General features: G+C 39.7%; 1 protein-coding gene across 5 annotated transcripts; it reads right to left on the reverse strand.

Moving 5' to 3' along the window:
• Window positions 1-751: 751 nt before the first annotated feature.
• LOC114873837 lies at window positions 752-18146 on the reverse strand. Of its 5 annotated transcripts, none has more exons than XM_029182569.2 (7): window positions 17847-18146; window positions 17612-17732; window positions 17355-17542; window positions 17016-17284; window positions 16854-16948; window positions 14323-15258; window positions 752-985 (listed from the first exon to the last, which is right to left on the reverse strand). In XM_029182569.2, exons 2-5 carry the CDS (start codon window positions 17713-17715, stop codon window positions 16856-16858), a joined length of 654 nt encoding a protein of 217 aa, XP_029038402.2. In that variant the 5' UTR covers window positions 17716-17732; window positions 17847-18146; the 3' UTR covers window positions 752-985; window positions 14323-15258; window positions 16854-16855. The 5 variants fall into 5 exon arrangements, with proteins under 5 accessions (XP_029038402.2, XP_029038401.2, XP_029038398.2 ...); XM_029182568.2 differs by having other exon boundaries at window positions 14323-16160; XM_029182565.2 differs by having other exon boundaries at window positions 14323-16948; window positions 17879-18146.
• Window positions 18147-18174: the final 28 nt, after the last annotated feature.

Below are 18174 nucleotides of genomic sequence, written 5' to 3' on the forward strand. Positions count from 1 at the left end.
ATCGAAAATTTCATATTTCCTTACAAAAGTTGCGGGCTAAATCTTAACGATCTTACTTCGCGCTCGTCTTCCTATATGCACTTCTACGCTTTCTAAAGTTCAAACACTACACTTTCTTAACTGCTGCTTGAGTTTCTACACGATTACGGAATATAGCGGGTTTACTCAACGCTTCGGAACTTAGAATTGCAAAATGTATCCGGGAATATCAACCGATTAAGACTCTTTCGTCCCATCGCTATCGAATTAATTTTCCAAGTCTTTTCGAATTTTCTTCGGAAAATATAAGCGTCCTAGACACCCCATAGATACGCTCTCAAGCAGGGGATCGTGGTTTAGAGAGTGAATTTCGTGGTTTAGCACGCCGACCTGACATACCGCCACGAAACGTTTGGCGACGTGCAAACCGCAATTGCGGCCGTGTCGTCTCAACACCTCTAGCAAAAGCCACGTTATCTACATGATAATAAGAAGCCCCGAGTAATTAGAGAAAAACACGGGCGTTGGTGAAATAAAAAATTGTCGAATTCCCACTCGACTTAAAATAAATTCGTAATTACGTAATATTAAAATAAATTGGTAATTACGTAATATAAAAATGAATTCACTCTTAATTAGGTAGATCATCGTCAATTTCACCCCCGTTCGTTTAGCTCTCGTTTAAGATTCATTTATCCGGTAAAGGTTAATGCCTCGTCGAAGGGGATGAAATTCTTTTGACGGAATAGAATGCTGCATCCCTTACCTGTTCTGTTGTTCGTCGACAGTGACAGACGGGAGGAGGGTTGTTAGACGTTGGCCGAGGCAACGGGGTTGCTCGCCCCGTCGCGATGCTCACCGGCCCTCGAATCGCTCGAGACCGGCCAGACCCTCTTTCGCCTCCTTTGATCTGCCAGCAACCCCCAAAACGAACACTACGCCATGCTCCACGCTCCTGTTCAATCCACCCCCTGATTCCTTCTTCGGCCTACGCATGCCAAGAATTCTGCAACCAGAACAGAGACGCTTGTCAATCGAACAGGAAAAAATGATCCTTTTCGATCATCTTTGAAAACTTCAAAAAGAATCAGCATTTTAACGAATATCGTTTGAAACATTCAGTGGTTCAGTTTATTATTTCAAAGAACGGTATAATTAATTAATTAGCGTTAACGATACACTCCAATTAACATCACTGTCATTAAGCAATCGTTACAATCAACAATTTACAAGTAATAATAACGATGTAAATTACATGTATTTATATTAATATATCATGTCGATGATAACCTTTGGCTACGAACGAAAGGTTTCATTGCTGAATAATTACCAGATAATAATGAACGGCAGAATGTTTCAAATAATTAGCGAATTTCGTGTCGGTACGCGAATCAACTGACGAGAATAAAAAAATAACCCTCTCTGCTGTTTATCACAGTTACCTTTGGTAGCCAAAGGGTAGATTTCATTAACAATATCCTAATAAAATCTATGAATAGAATCGAATCACCTTTTCCCTTTCCATAGATTCGTTACACGATCAATTACACCGGATCGACTGCATTTGCATAATGGAACGGCGAAGCAAAGTCTGCTTTTCTCGCGGAACGAATGCTCTTTTCCATTCCATTAGGCAAGGTTTACCGAAAAAGGAAGAGTAAGAACCGTTCTTCTCTCCTTCTGTCGTTATTTTTCACGGCGACCGTGCACGGGACGATTCGCGAAGGGAATAAGAGGCGTCGAACCCTCGTAGAAGTTTAAACGACATCGAACCTCTTTCAACCTTTCGCCCATCAAGCGACGCGAGGCCCGTTTTACTTGTAACAACTCAGTTTGCAAAGTCGAGATGATGCTCGTCGATAAAAGTTACGTCGTTTACCGAGCACGTTTCTTGTCGGAACGAAGCGGCGAGAGGAGTTTCGCGAGGGGGAAAGGACGGTCAAGGGTTAGGCGAGAAGAAATTGAGACAGATGGCTTTCTTTTTCCTTCTACACCTTTGGAATTCTTTTTACAATCCCGGCGATACAACGCGCCGGTTAATGGAAAGTTATGGATACTAAGGTTCCCGATCGAAGAATCGATAATTGCGATACATTCGGGCGCGATCGAAATCTTTTTTCGTTCCCAATAATTAAGGCACCATTTCTGGGCATGACGTTCCGATATTTCCAATTCTGAGAGGCTCGCGCGAATTCCAACCTTCCGGATGGAATCCCCGTCATTTCAAGCGTCACCGTTCGAAACGCGTAGCAAAACAAATCTTCCCTGGAAATGAGCGACCGGTGTTCCTCTCACTGGCTCCTGGTAATTACATCTCAACATCTGACAGTTATTACAACCCTGTGCCTTCTGAATTCCCGCGGAATTTCGCTGCTTCTAACTGAGAAGGACATTAACATCGCAACCCCCGGAAAATATTAAAAAAGAGAATCTTTTAAAAAAGTGTAATTGCAATACATCGATACCTCGGTTTAATCAACGGATACACGCGGACGGGCAGAAGTTACAGCCTGATTCAATCAAACTTTCCTGGATATTTCAATAACGGACGATTGAATTTCCGAGGGAAAGGCTGGGTATACGCGTTGCACCCTTAAAAACTCATATCGTTACCCGCGAAACTTTCTGCATCCAGTTTTCGAGTGGACATCGATAACCGAAACGTTATTCCTCCAGTTTATACCGGGTTATTAAATATTCCGTTTAAGGGGCTATACCAGTGTGACCGCACTAAAATTAGGTGATTTTCGGGAATTTTTTTTTTGAAGAAATATTACATCCCATGTTTTTAAAGTTCAGGGATGTATTTAGTTACAAATCATATATCTATAGTAATTTTTTGGTACAAAAATAATAAAAAACAAGCGACTTATGCGCTATCTCCCAGGGCTCCAAAAAAAAAAAAGTTGCTCCACTGCTGCAGTGATTGCCGTCGCCTGAGTGCTTAAAATGAAAAATAACAAAAACGCTGTTAAACTAGAATGTATTCTCCGTACCATGAACTAGGATTTTTGAAAAATATCAAAATCTGACAAAATGGCGACGTTTTGAAGAAAAGTTTGGAATTTAGCCTGAAAAAATAGTAGTTTTTTTAATGCCAAATTGACATTTTTCATCCAATCAAAAAAATTCTGGTTCGTGGTATGACAAAACATGTACTGAACACGCTGAAAAAGTTTCGAGTCGATTCAATAATTTGTATTCGAGTTAGAGCTGCAGAAAATTTGAGATAAGTTACTCTTTAGAACGCTGCCATTCCTAAACTATTTGAGATTCGACCTTAAAATTTTAATATGATATTCTAGAGAGTATAGACTTCCAAAAACTGCAAAAAAAATCGATTTTTCGAAAGCGTTACACTGGTATAGCCCCTTAATCCCTTCGTATTTTCGAAGACGAAAATCAATTTTATTTCTTTTTCCTTTTCTTCAACGATAGATAAGGATGTTCGAAGAGAGAATGGATTCGATGCACATAGCCGGCGAAGTGGTGTCGTTGGCCTGTTTCCGTGGAATCGATACACCTATCGCACACGTGTATTTCGCACAGGTGCCCGACAAGGGGTGTGCATTCGCTTAAACGGCAGGATGCTCTACGGTTTCCAACGAACGCGTGATATTTTCCTCTACATCCTTGCTCTTTCCTGGCGTAAAAGGTAGGTGTTGATGGTAACCCACTCAGGTTTTATTTTTTTCGATGCAAGAAGAAAATTCCTTACACCAATAAAGAGTTAAGGGGGAGTTTCTTTTTGTCGTGAATACATTTTTGAAACTAATTTATTTATTTATCAGCGAGAAAAAAATATTTTGTGAGAAATGGTAACTATTCAAAATCAAATGTTCAATTTTACTGGACAGGTTCTTCGTACCTTTGATATTTTAAAAAATCTATGCAATCTATTGTTTTGATTGTACGTCAAACGATAATAGAATTTTTCAGTCCTTCAAAAAATAAAGACCCGGAGAACCTTTTCCCAAAAAACGGCACGCAGTCCGCCATAGCGATATTGCACCCTTTGACACCCCCGCAAAGCTCCCGAATATACAATAATCTTTACACGGACACTTTGTAATCCAAGAACGGAAGAAACAGCGATATTTAGAAAACTAAGATTTTTCAAATTCCATTTATACACGCGCGCGTAATATCCGTCCTTTCGACGGGTGATTTGTCGGGAAAGGGGAGAATTCCACGGACGGTTGTTCTCGCGTATGCAAATATCTCAACGTTAGCTGAAACCCGGAGGGGGGATGGCGGAGCAATTAGTAGGTACGAATGAATGGGACGAATAGCTGTCGCGGCGGTATAATCCGAATAAAATCAACGAGAAAACCGGATGATAAATGATCGTTCACGGACAAAGAGAATATTCGAAAGTGTACGGGACGGTGGATGGGGTTCGTAGTCAGATCTCGCGCGACGTTCGAATATCTTTCTTTCTTTCTTCCGGGAAAATGACAAACTTTCATTCCGTCGATGGATCCACCTTTCGAATCGAGGAATCAAACTTTTTAATGGAAAAGACGAGACGTCTGCTCCGTTCAGACCGCGGGAATTATTTTTCGGAAAAATGACATCCGGACTTTTCTATCCACTTTACTCGACCTGCCCGTCTTCAGGAAGAGGGTGGTTTAAGATAGGGTTCGGACGAGGTGATTTACACGGCGGAAGGCGTCAAGGGAAAACCAGGAATATTACCGTTTCTACAGGATGTGGTCATGAATTATCCCGGGCTGCGTGAAATATCTTCAGACAGCTTTAGCACGTGCCCGTGTGTAATACCTTAATGCCATTAGAAATTTCACTGCGCCAACCGAGTGAGTTGAATTAAGCTAAAGAAATATTTTCATCCTCTCAACGTTTCCCAACGGACCGGTAATTCGACAGATTTTACGATACACGCATCAAACGCTTTATATTTAAAAAGAAATAAAGAAGAAAACGCGACGGCGAATCGGTGAATTTTCTAAACAGAAAATATCGTATCGATCTGGAATCGAAGACGGAAGTAACGAGGAGGAAAAGCAGGCTACTTTGCTGAACCAATGGAGAAACCAAGGAAACCGTTCGTTCGCGGTGCTGAAAAATGGAGCAACGAAAAAGTTTCGCTTTGCCCTGGCAATTCCTTATTTTCAGATTTATTCGCGCCAACTACCGCTGAAAAACTGTTCTCATAAGGAAATAACATAAATCTGTGGACGACGGTAAATTCAGCCGAAATAAAGACTTTGTTTGTCTCGTAGATATTCCAGTTTAGTTTGATTCTTTTCATTCAAAGAAAAGAACTTGAACGAAATTAAATTCATAATGCGTCATTCGATAGCATATCGAAAGAAAATACTGTACACCAATTTTCAACCCTTTATCTTAACCAGAAGGGCAATGCGGGGGGGGCAAAAGAGTGGTGCCCCATTTCTTCTATTTAATAACACAAACACGGTAGCGCATATTAGGAAATTTTTTCAGATTTTTTCATTGCAAATCCTAGTTGTAAAAAATAAAAAACCGAACAAATAATCTAAAGAAACGCGATTTGTTATTAAAAATTTAAGAGCACTACTTTTATATTACTGTGGTAATAACATATTAGTATAACTATTACTCTTGAATTTTTTCAGATTTTTTGTTATGATGCAACGTAGCTAAAAAAATCAAAAACCAATTATTTCGCATGAAAAAGTAACTTCTACTTCGAATTTTTATTTCCTGTTTTTTTTCAGAATATGTATTAAATACTTTTAAATGGATTCAAATTCATATTCTAAAAAAACAAGGAATTAAAAATTCGAAGTAGAAGTTACTTTTTCATGCGAAATAATTGGTTTTTGATTTTTTTAGCTACGTTGCATCATAACAAAAAATCTGAAAAAATTCAAGAGTAATAGTTATACTAATATGTTATTACCACAGTAATATAAAAGTAGTGCTCTTAAATTTTTAATAACAAATCGCGTTTCTTTAGATTATTTGTTCGGTTTTTCATTTTTTACAACTAATATGCGCTACTGTGTTTGTAGTGTATCAGAATTTTTTCAGAATTTCCGAATGTTATTAAATAGGAGAAATTGGGCACGAGCTGGTGTCTCTTTTGCCAACCCTTTTAAAGGGTTGAAAATTGGTGTACAGTATTTTCTTTTGATATGCTATCGACTGACGCATTCTGAATTTAATTTGGTTCAAGGGCCATTTTGCCTACTTTACCCGGCTATACTTTTCAAGGATTTTCGCCTTTGTTCGTTTCAGAGGTATCAAGGTATTTCAACGACTATTATATCGGCTCGATGCGAATTATCGGAACGAACGGAACGAGGATGATCGCATAGATGTTCGATTCCCGTTGAATAACGATGTACCTCGTTCGGCCGCAATATCCTAATGTCCTATCCGAGTCCTTGGATAAAACCTGGCCAACAGGATCGCGTGAATACACTTTCCTCTATCCACCCCGGTCGGAACTATGCGTTCTATATCCGTTTTACGGCTCGATGAATGCCTATGAACGGCGCCCTTTCAACGCGTCACACTCGGCTCGCCGGGTAAATTAGATACGTGACGAAGGGAGGGAAAATGTCAGGGAGAATTCTTGAAATTTCCGTCTTTTCGCGACTGGATATTGAAAGGAATGAAACGTAAACAGGAATCTTGAACTGTACACGTTCAGAGGAGAAAATATTTGAAGAAAATTGAAGAAATCAATATCGTTTCTACGATGTGTACTAATTGCTGTGTAAGAAATAAAATGAAAGTTTACGTTTACCTTTTTACAGTTCCAGGGATGTTTTCCAAGAGCGAGCGTTTCAATTTGGTTTCTATTTTGTTCATCATTCTCGAATGTTGATCATTTGGAAATAAGGAAAGAAGACAGGAAGTAGATCGATAATAAAGAGGAACGATGCTTTACGAGAAACTTTCATAATTAAGCTTGAATCTTGCAGTCAGCTGAAATCGACTTAGTTCCTAACGACGATGCTTTCATCAAGCCGTAACCAAATTTTCGAGTAAATTGAGAAGGAAACTTCTCTTCGAAAGCATTCATGGTATCGTAGCCACAAATTATACGAATATTTGTGTATAGTGTAGTTTGATATACTTCGACATTGGTCAGTGTTTGTTGCAACTTGCAGTCAGCCATTTTGTACGAATAATATCCATGAAATATTTACATAGTTATTTTCCTTGTACTTTCAGCTTTAATTTGATATGCCATAAGTACCATTTCGTAATACTTTTATGTCATGAAATTACGTTAGACTTTAAAATAAGTAGTACAAGTATGTAATTAGTCAGACATAGTGAAACGTACAGTCTAACGCAATTTCATGACATAAAAGTATTACAAAATAGTACTTGTAGCACATCAAATTAAAGCTTAAAGTGTGAAGAAAATAGCTATGTAAACGTTTCATCAATATTCTCCATACAAAATGGCCGACTGATCGTTAAAGGAAACAATAGAACAATCAATGGTAGCTCGTCCATCATTGTTTCTTCCAATCGATGCCAGTCATTTTGTATTTATAAAACCGACGAAACCATTAGGTAGTTATTTCGTTCATACTTCAAGCTTTAATTTGATGTGTCGGAAGTAATATTTCGTGATACTTTTATGTCATGAAATTAAATCAGACTGTTCAGGTCTCAGAATCAGCTACGTGAAAATTCGATCATTTCTACTTTCGTCTTTTAAAATAGTTTAACGATATAATAAATATGAATAATCGGTGAATCTAAATGTCAAAGTGTGTGCTAAATAAAACTAAAGAAAATCTAAACGTGACGATATCAAAGCGGAGGCACGCATTTTCGCGAATACGAACTTTTGACCCGAATCGCAGCCGTAACTGTTGCCTCATCTTCAAGTATATTTGAGAAAGTAAATCGACCGTCTGCGTCTAGGAACGATTTATCGAAATACTCTCGAGCGTGTTAACCGAAGCTTTAACGAGCCGAATATTTGCCAAGCACTACAAGTTGAACCTGTTTCAACACTACAGTCTAATACAAACTGGGAAATAATTAAAGAATCACCTGTTTGTATGGTAAATATCAACGAGCTATATCTGAATGATTAACAACTCCAACATTACCTAAAACGTTCGTTAACGATATTCCGAGATTGAAATTCAAATTCTATCTCAGCAACTTCAACCCTTGAGAATTTATCGAAAAATTTCGGCCGATCGGATTACCAGAGGGAAACTCGATGCCGGATTTTCCGCTTGTCGTTCTAACCATTAAGCTATCCCGATCTTCGGTGAGAATATTCTACCTCGGCTTTCAAGACTCAAATGACCGTAAGGTGATCTGACTATTTCGATGACTATCTTAGCAACCTGAGCCCGCAAACATCCCATTTCAACCACGGAAGGTTGAAACTTTCAACGCTTTAACCACCGATGTCGCGCGGTTGCAATTCTATTCAAAGTGTTATGAAAATTTCATGGGTCTTTCAGTGAATTCGTTGATAACAGTAAACAATTTACCTAGAAAAGTAGTGAAACTCTATAGGGTAGTGTAGAGGATCATACAGTCCTATTGTCGAATTAACAATTATCCACGATAATGAACCGTGCATTAATGGCAGATCGAGTCTGCGGCTTTCAATCGGACTGCAAATCGGGAGGAACATAATTACATAAAGCTAACGAGACCGATACACGCTTCAGGGACTAACAACACTCGTTCCAACAACACTCGTCGATGGGTTAGATTCGGCTGATAATAGTATTTCAACCATGCAATATTCTACTCTCGACGTGTGTCAATCAACTGGTCGATCAATCGTAGGCAAATGTTTGAATTGGAAATCATCCAAGTAGACGGTATCGTTGGAGGATCATTAACCCTTAAACAGCGGAGTCTGGGTCGATCGAGATCCAAACTGGCAAAAGATATACAAGGATAATGATCTAAAGTTTTCGGTTGAAGAGTTTCTTTATGGTCCGCCGTTCAAAGATGAACTTTTTAAGAGATAATTTCGTCTCCATATGAATTCTCAGAATTATTAGATCAATTTTAGCAGAATTGTATTTCATTGAGCAATAAATTAATGAATTTTAATAGATAATTCTACAGGACTTTCATTGGCAACGTATGAAAGAGTCAAAGCAACCAGATTATCCGTTTAATCGTTCAAAGTTAAATTTTGTTTAAAACGAAGCGAGGATTTTGAAAACTAGCCGACGATTATCCAATTTCATTTTTACCAGTGATCCGATAAAAAATGCAGGATCACTGAAACTGGTTTCACCTAATTTGTGATCGAAAGCCGCTTTTGGCGAATCACCGTTACGCTCGATTCCCTCGGAAAACCGTCCAACAAATACTTCACCGATTGGAAAAACCTAAATATCAATTAATCCCGAATAAATGGAGGGTTTTTGCCAAAAATCAATAGGACGCGCTCGGGAAATTTCAAAACAGGATTAACCCCTTCGAGTGTTTACACGAGGCGATCGCGATCGCGAATAAATTCGATTGGGAAACGCGTGAACAAATGAAAGCAAGAAGAAATCTTTTCAATCCTATTTAAATCCGTGTTTTCACGCTTTTCGGATTTAACTATCACGCTTTTAACGCGATTCGAAGAACACCTGTGCTGGTACTTGCGGTGGAAAAATTTCACAAGAAAAGTACGTAACAAGAATCGGAGTAAAAGAGATTTACTGTTTGGACGTAGCTTCGGGTCGGTATGAAATATTAAAGAGAAAACGAGCCGGGAAGAGGTGGAACTATTGTTCGAGACAGAAACGACATGGAAAACTGTTGGTCGTCTGTACATATTCGTAATACAGTCAAAATCCTTTTTCTTCCCTAGTTTTATTTCTCTTCCTTCTGGCATCGCTTTCTTCAGCTCCACTCGGGGCGTTTCAACTATAATTTGAGAGCATCCAGGAACGCTCGAGAGACTTCCTTTCGTCTGCACTTTATTTCTCACTAAAATTTCTCAACTTGTTCATTAAAATTCCGCGTGTTTTACGAGACTGGCCAACTTCCTTGGCCGACTCGCGACCAACTTGTTTCATTACTCCTTTTTACGACGGCAGATTATATTTTCGAAATTGGATAACGCGCTGCTACAACTCGCATTCCTTATTATTTCAACCTTTAACCCTTTGCACTCGTATTTACATTTGAGAAGGCTACCAATCAACTCTGAATTTCTTTTTCATATTCGATCAAAATGAAAATAATTTATCGGTTTAGTAGAAAAAATTAGAAAAATACATGACTATATGGCGAGATACGAATGGAAAGGGTTAATGCGTTGAACGCCATAATTACACACGCCTAAATAATTAAACGAAAACAATAGAAAAACATTTTAAATAATATTACTATGGTACAACGTGGAATGGCAAATAGAAAGCTTGAAATTTGAAATTTGAAAATTAATTATCACTATTCTTAATAATTAAATACGTCCCTAAAAAATCCCAATTTCACTGTGGCGTTAAACGCGTTAAAGAACCTCGATGGATCAATAACTTTTCAAAGATCTTTCGGTAATTAACAATCGACGATAATTAGGAACGTCTTGGAAACGACTGATTCGAACGGCGATATAATCGGTAAACATATAAATGTAACTTCAACAAAGATTCTGCCAGGACACAGGGATTATTAATCTCTGAACAAACAGTGCTAACGAACGACGAGCCGGGTTATGTACATAAACGTGTAGGGATTTCGCAAAGTCGGGATTGCCTCGGCGAGTTATCAATCTCGTCGAAACAACGCCCTATCTTCGACGCGAGGGAAGATTTTCGACACCCTACGTTGATGAAAGTGAAATCTTCCGTGTGTTTCGAAAGCAAACGTATCGTCTTTTTCACGCGTTCAGTTTGGATCCGGTTGGAATTTGGAAATTGAGCGAAAAGCGAAGGCCAGAGGGATGGCGAAGGAAAACGAAGAGAACGTTGGAGAAAGCTTTTTACCAGCGAAGGGAAACGAGAATTCCATTTAACGCGAATCTAATTCACGATGCTGGAAAATAATACCACTCTGGTCTGTATTAAAATTGAACGCGCAAGAACGTTCCTTTTCTCCCTTCCTAATCGCATTGCGTCACGAAAACGCTGAAAAACAAAAATTTCTTCGTCGAATACTCGTGAAAACATCCGTCGGTATACCGGCGAATATTACGAACGACTCTTTGATGAATTTCATTACCCAACTTTCTTTGTTCCACGAATCGTTCCCTCCAAGTACCCACCGTCCGCATCGTTTCTGATACTTTTTCAACTTTAATATTAAATTCTTCGGAACAGAGCTCACCTATCGAACGCGCCAAGAACAAAGTAATTTCAGATTTCATAAACAAAAGAATCGGGAATTCCGTTTAAACGGAAACGAAATTATAGAGCTGTAACCTTGTTCAGGGAGGATTAAAAGAAACAGAGCGACTAGCTTCGCGGAGAATGAACGAAATAGAAAAGAAATCCAATTTTCTGCGATAGTATTCCTGGAAAGGTGCTTGAATCATTATCTCTTAATCAAATTCGCGTTTCTTTCCAACATCATTTCGCTTTTCGAATCACCGAGTAAATTGGTAATTAACGCGAAAGCGTGTTTATAAAATAAATATAGCATGTTTGATTCAAATCTATTTCGTTCGCAAACGCGACACCTTTGTGTTTTCATCGCGATTTACGTTATTTGTCGCGCATCCACTGTTTACCGCGAACTTTCGACGATATTTCTCGCAAGTTGGAATATGAAAAATACGAGAGGCGATATGAAATCGAGGAAGATACCATAGTAACGCAATATCCACGGTAAAACAGTGAATCAAGCGACTTTCTTTCAGGTCCGTCGTCGGAAAGTGGTTCTCGTTCAACAACCGAGTCATCTCTAACTCTCTTCAAAGTTCGTCGCAACGAGAGCTCGGTATAAAATGAATTTTTTCTCCAACTTCACGGTAAAATCAATCCTAATTTCATCGAACCGCCGACACGATCGTTTCTGATTTCCCTTCGGATCTCGAGCGTATCTCGAAAATTTGTCTGTTCGGAAGCCGAGACACACGGTGGAACGATTCGGAGGCGGTTCGGTAAAAGTGGAAAAGCGTTAACCTACATATTCATCCGCGCGGCAAATCATATTCAGTTGGCAAAATGAAAACGGCTCCGCGATACACCTACGCCTAACCGGATGAATAACGCGTTAACTGTACGCGCTGCTTCTGCAACGTTATTGATAAAACGTCGCGTTGGAACGAGGGTGGTTTTCCGAAGGGGAAAAAAAGAAGAATGGTCCTTTTTTTCGGCCCGTCCTAACGTCAGGCGAAATTCACGAACATTTGTTCTTGAAAACGTTCCCGCCCCGACCGCCGCTCGCTCTCGCGTGTCCTCGTTCCTTGATAAATCGTGGCCGGCCACGATATTCAAGAGGACGAAGGAAAAAGGGGAACGTCGAACGATATCGATGACAAACGAGTAATCACTTTGTTACGCGCAAAAGGAAAAACAGCGGTTCGGTTTGCTCTCTGAAAAATTGGGTCTCTCTCCCTGGTCCGCCGTCACTAGGGCTTTCCGGTAAGAATGAAAGTCGCTTTCAAAGTGCAATAACGTGTAGCAGGAAGTTTAAATACAGAAGAATCATTACTATTTATCCTATAATAACGTGAAATTGTTAAGTATGAATAAATTGTACAGGCTCGGAACGCACTGTTGCGGTTTATTGATTTTTTTAAATTGCCACTCTATATCGCGGGGCGCATTAACAGGCATTAATTTTGCTGTCGTTGCGGGCTGCAACAATAAATTGCACAGGTAATTAAAGCGTCTAGCGGGAAGAAAAGGGAAAGAAAAAGTGCATAAAGTGCAGAATAGTTCTTTACCTCGTGGCTGCCGCGTTTCTTACCGAAACTCTAGTAATTCAACGTTCCATCCTTTCTTTCTTTCTTTTTTTTTTCACCGATGAAAGTATGACTGTTCAAAGCTGAGTAATGGAAAAAATAAAGAGCTTTCTAAATTGAATTTAACATTAATCAGCGAGTGTGGTAAATAAGATTCCTTATCTTCCTTAATCTTCTATTTTGTTACACCTGGCTAATAATACACCAGACTGCCTGTAGATATCTAAGCGACGTTGACTTTCAATTTACATTCCCAATAAATTCGCTTCCCCGTGCAGTTATGCAGCTACCTATGCCCGCAACGTATGTCACGTACACAGTTGAACACGTGTTACGTGAACTACCACTGTGTATAAAGGGTTTGTATGTAGGGGAACGGATTTGAGAGATGGTAGGGGTAACTGGAATGCCGCCAGCTTTCCATGTTCGATGATTTCGCATTAAACTTAAAATGTACGACCCCGCTAGCTGGATGTCGCGAGAACGACAAACGAAGGTTTATCAAAGCACCGATAAACGGGCATTTTTATATGTAGGATAGTGGACATTCTCTAGTATCCTTTTCGCTAAGGGGCAACCCTAACGCAGACGTGGTTAAAAAATAAAAATAACAAAATAATAATATCGTGATATAAAATAAAATAGAAATAACAATGTAATAATATTCTGCTCTACCAAAGTTAAAAATGATTGCGAAATTCACCGTCTAGGGTGACTAAAGTCGTAGTCACTATGACTTTCGTCGTAGTTTAGTTTATACAAATATAATCTTCACCTAATTCCAATAGAACCAGAATTCGTTTCCGCCTTACCATCGTCAAATCCCACATTTATTAAACCGACTATCCACGAGAATCTCTCCAAAGTTACGTTACGAGGGAGATAAAAGTATCTACATGATGAATTTTTGAATTTTAAACGAAACCCTCGAATACGATTCTATAAAGATTCTTTTAAATATAAAAAGAATTCTGGGATCGTAGAATCATAGATTCCATGAAATATGCAGTCTTCAAAGTATTAGGACACTACCTCCTTGATTATGTCTGACTATAAACAGCTGTTTCCACTGGTAACGAAGGAAGGTTCCTACTATAAAAGATTGCAAATAAACGCACGTGATTATTTGCTTACAAGATAAATAATAAACGCACATGATTGTTTGCTTACAAGATAAATAAAAATAAACACGAAGAGGAGATCTCGTTTACAAATAAATCGTGAGGCTTGTGCAAATAACAGCAACAAAGGAAACACGACGTTTAACACGTGTAAAAATACAATGCTTCATTTGTACACAACAGATGTTGTATCTTTAACAAGATGATAAGGAATGTTTAGTCAAGCGATTTCTTCCAATTGTACCGTTTATCATCGTACGTTACTGCATTTCATGGATTCCATGATTCTTACAATTTTATTTAGGATCTGATATATAGAAATGCATGGCCATCGGTGTTTAGGTAAATGAAAATGATACTCACGGGTGTTTGGTGAACCGGAGTAACGGGAAAAAGCACAGCTAATCCTCGTCAAAAACGGCACACACTCGTAGCACTGATCCAGCACAAGAAACCAGTTCACTTTGGTCAAATAATCGCACGAAACATCTACAACTACTCCGGATTCCATCCAGGATAAGAAAAGAAAAAAAAAAATCAGTCACTTCTTCTCCATCGCGAATGTCCGTTTCATCCGAACCGGAAAACAGTTCATTCTACTTCACCATTTCATCCACCTCTCTCTCTCTCTCTCTCTCTCTCTCTCTCTGTTTATCTGTGCCTGAAATATAATTCACCACTGTATATAGAGTACACTGTAAAGGTTATGTCAACACGAACGTAGCTCGATTGAATGCACATCTTTTTGAATAATCAGGGTTTCCCGCGTTTTTATGGGATAACTTACTTGGTGCACCGTGTCCGTGGCACGGGATCCTTCGTTTCATAACCACTTGTTATCCGCGTCGATCACCTAGCGTCGTCCATCTCGGCTCGCGTTGCAAGCAAGTCCGTGGGAAACATGGTCCGTGGAAAATCGCGAAAGCAGGCTCGTTCGCGGCCGCGAGGTGGCCACGAAACGAGGTTAACGGCACTCGAGACGCTCCAGAGTGGCAGCCTCCCTCGAACGCGTCGCTTCCCGATCAGCTGCACTAACCTCACAAATCAATCGGTATCGAAGCAAATGAGAGAGAGAAAAAAAATGAAATAAATTATGAACACAGTCACCGGAGAATCACGAGTGCAGTCGTGAACCGAAGCTTCTTTTTTTTTTTTTTTTTTTTTCACCAACAACAGGGACGGCACTTATGGTAACCCACTTTCGAGCGACATCGTTTTTTACCCTTTCGTTTCGTATCCAGGATGTTGGGTATTATCGTCGGGTCGCGTTACTTCCGCTAGCTTCCAAGGTACACCGATCTAGGGTTTTTACGATCACTGTCAATTTTCAACACTGTCACTAGGACACCAGCTGACAGCGTCGAGATGGTGACGATGAAAACAGCCCCTCGCCTTGCTCCATTTAAACGACGATTTTACCGTATCATTTTATTCCCAATTACCTCTCGAAACACCGTTCCCGATCGTCCCTCGATTCGGCGGATAATCTCGTGGACATCGCGAATGATACTTCACGAGGGCATACGCGAAAACAGCGAAGGTACGACGGGAATGGTGCACGCATCGAATAACCTCGCGCAGCCAAAATGGTGGACGACACTCCCGTGTTCCGCTTTAACACGATCCCCTTCGCGGCCTCGTCCACTTCCCTCGGTTAACAACCCCCGTGTGGACAGCTTCGAAATCGCGCGAACGGTTGGCACCGAATCTTGAACGGTATCACAAACTATCGAGACCGTAAAATGGCGAAGATTGAGATCGAGTCGAGTGCACTGGAACCGCCTTTTGGTGCACAACACAACACACTACCTACGCGTTAAGTGGACCACAAGGCTGACGGGTCGACGCGTTCCTTTTCACGGGTTCGCGTCCCTTCACGGTTGATTCCTAACGACGTGGGCACGGTTTGTAGGGTCGAAAAAGGGCCTCGGCCCGGTCACCTGATCGTGGCGTGGAAAAAAGCTCCACGAAAGACGACAGCTTCGAGAGGCTCCTCGTTGAGGGCATTCCAGCGCAGGCAGGGTGGACCGAAACGAACGCAGCGCCATCTGACGATTAAACCGCTGACCCGACGGCTGCCATGGCCGCGCAACCAACCCTTGCGTCAATAACAATTGAATGACATAGAACGCGTGTCTCGCTGCACCGTTCGCGTCGCCCCGCGCCAACGTCATTATTTCGCTAGCCGATACTCCTCATATCTGGAAAAAGATTCGCCGCCGGAAAATCGAAATGTTCCTCCTCGCGTGTTACAACGCACGATATTCGACGGTATTTTCGTTAACCGCGAACGGAACTACAACTAGCGGCTGCGCGATTCGAACTGAGCGCAGCTTCGCATGGGAACCGCGACCCGAACACGGAAATACACGAGCCCGAACGAACGTAGCCGAAACCCGAGTCTCGTCGAACGTCGAGACACCTGGAAACGATCTATCGAACTTTCAACGCGACTTCCTGTCGATTTTAAGGGGTGAAAAGTATCCTATGGTCAGACATCGACCTATCCGTTCAATAAGTGGATCAAACCAATGTAAACCACGCCGAGGCAAACAGAATAATATCGATAAAAGGTTCAGAATCAACCACTGATATTTACTCGGCGTGCGCTACATCGTAAAATCATTTCTAACGATGCTTTTAACCGTTTGATTGATTTTAAACGGGCTACTATTTGTTGTTTGTATCGTTTTTATAACCGACACTTTTATAATTGATCTGATAACTCTTTTACTGAATATTTACTAACAATTTTGTATCAAATACGCTTGAATTTCGAAATTTTATCTTATACCTTACCTGGCGATTAAACAACAAATGAATCGTAAAAGTTGTTGAAAATATTCCTAGTGTAATTAGCAAAAGAATAAAATACCAATTTAGTAAAAATTTACGATCACATTATGTTGTAATGTTCAAAATTCCAGTCCCTAGTTTCCTCTTCTTCTTCTCCCATGTCTACAGGAATAGATTCTTCCACTTCCGGTATCTGAAACATCGCCTTACATTAATTTTTTAATCTTTTAATTATATCTTATTTACTGATTTACACGTACCGGTTCTCGGATCACTGATCGAAGATAATTAAGCTCTTGATCTTTCTCTAATCGCCATTGATTACGCTCTTGACATCTTTTATAATGCATCAACCAAAATCCAAGATAATTAACTGGGTCGTACGGTTTCTTTGCGACCAATTCTTTAATCGCCATTTTCAGTGGGAATTGCAAATGATCCCTCAACCATTTACCATCAAAAGACAATTCTATTTCATCCATGTCACTAGAAGAACATTCTGTTTCATCCTCTTCCTCTTTGACAGGTTCTTTCAAAATTAAATTTTTATTTTAATAACTCCAGATTCTTTATAATTTTATATAATTTCATTAACTTACCAATCCCGGGTTTTATCGTTCCTTCAACCTGCTTATCATTATCTTTGTCCGTATTGTTTTCAGAAGAATCCTCAACTTTACCATTTATTTCATCACATATTTCTAAGTTTGTTGTATATGGTAAACATGTCGGTTGGTGTTGATTAGGCATTAAATTTGTCATCAACAGTTCTTTCAATGTTTCTTTGCTGATGAAATTATAGAACGTTTTAAATGTTGAAACTCTGTGTTCCGTGTATTGAAAGGTAAAATTTTACCTTTTACCTTCCGGGTCATGGATTCTTCTTCCAATTTTTTTCACAAAAACATTCAAAGGATCCGGGATACTCGTATCGCTCGCCAATACCTGTTTCTTTTCCATTTTGTACAATTTTTATCCTGAAACGAGTAAAATAATTAAAGCAAAGGAAAAATAAAACAACTTGAAATCGTAGTTTAATTGACAGTCTACGTTCGATGGTTACACAGGGTGATCAGTGAAGAATTGCTTACTCAAAATTTTAATTGCTTTCGGAACCAATTACCAAGCTATATATGTTGCTCTATTTTTTTCATTTACATTCCACTAAATATCAGAACAATATTTATCTTCAATATCTTCGTAGAAACAACTCGCTAAACAAAAATATAACAGACAAATAAGAAATAAGCTATGGAAGTTTATGCGGATGTATATTTTTATACGTTTCCTCTTGTATGTTTTCCCTGTATCTTTCCATATTTAACAGTGATTAGGGCTATATAGCACGCTGCTATTGAATCGTGCACATATTCACGATATCCTTGCGTCAATCTTCCAAGCAACAGCAATAAATCTCAG

Source organism: Osmia bicornis, chromosome 10, assembly GCF_907164935.1.
Source record: "Osmia bicornis bicornis chromosome 10, iOsmBic2.1, whole genome shotgun sequence".
In the NCBI taxonomy this organism is placed as follows: Eukaryota; Metazoa; Arthropoda; class Insecta; order Hymenoptera; family Megachilidae; genus Osmia; species Osmia bicornis.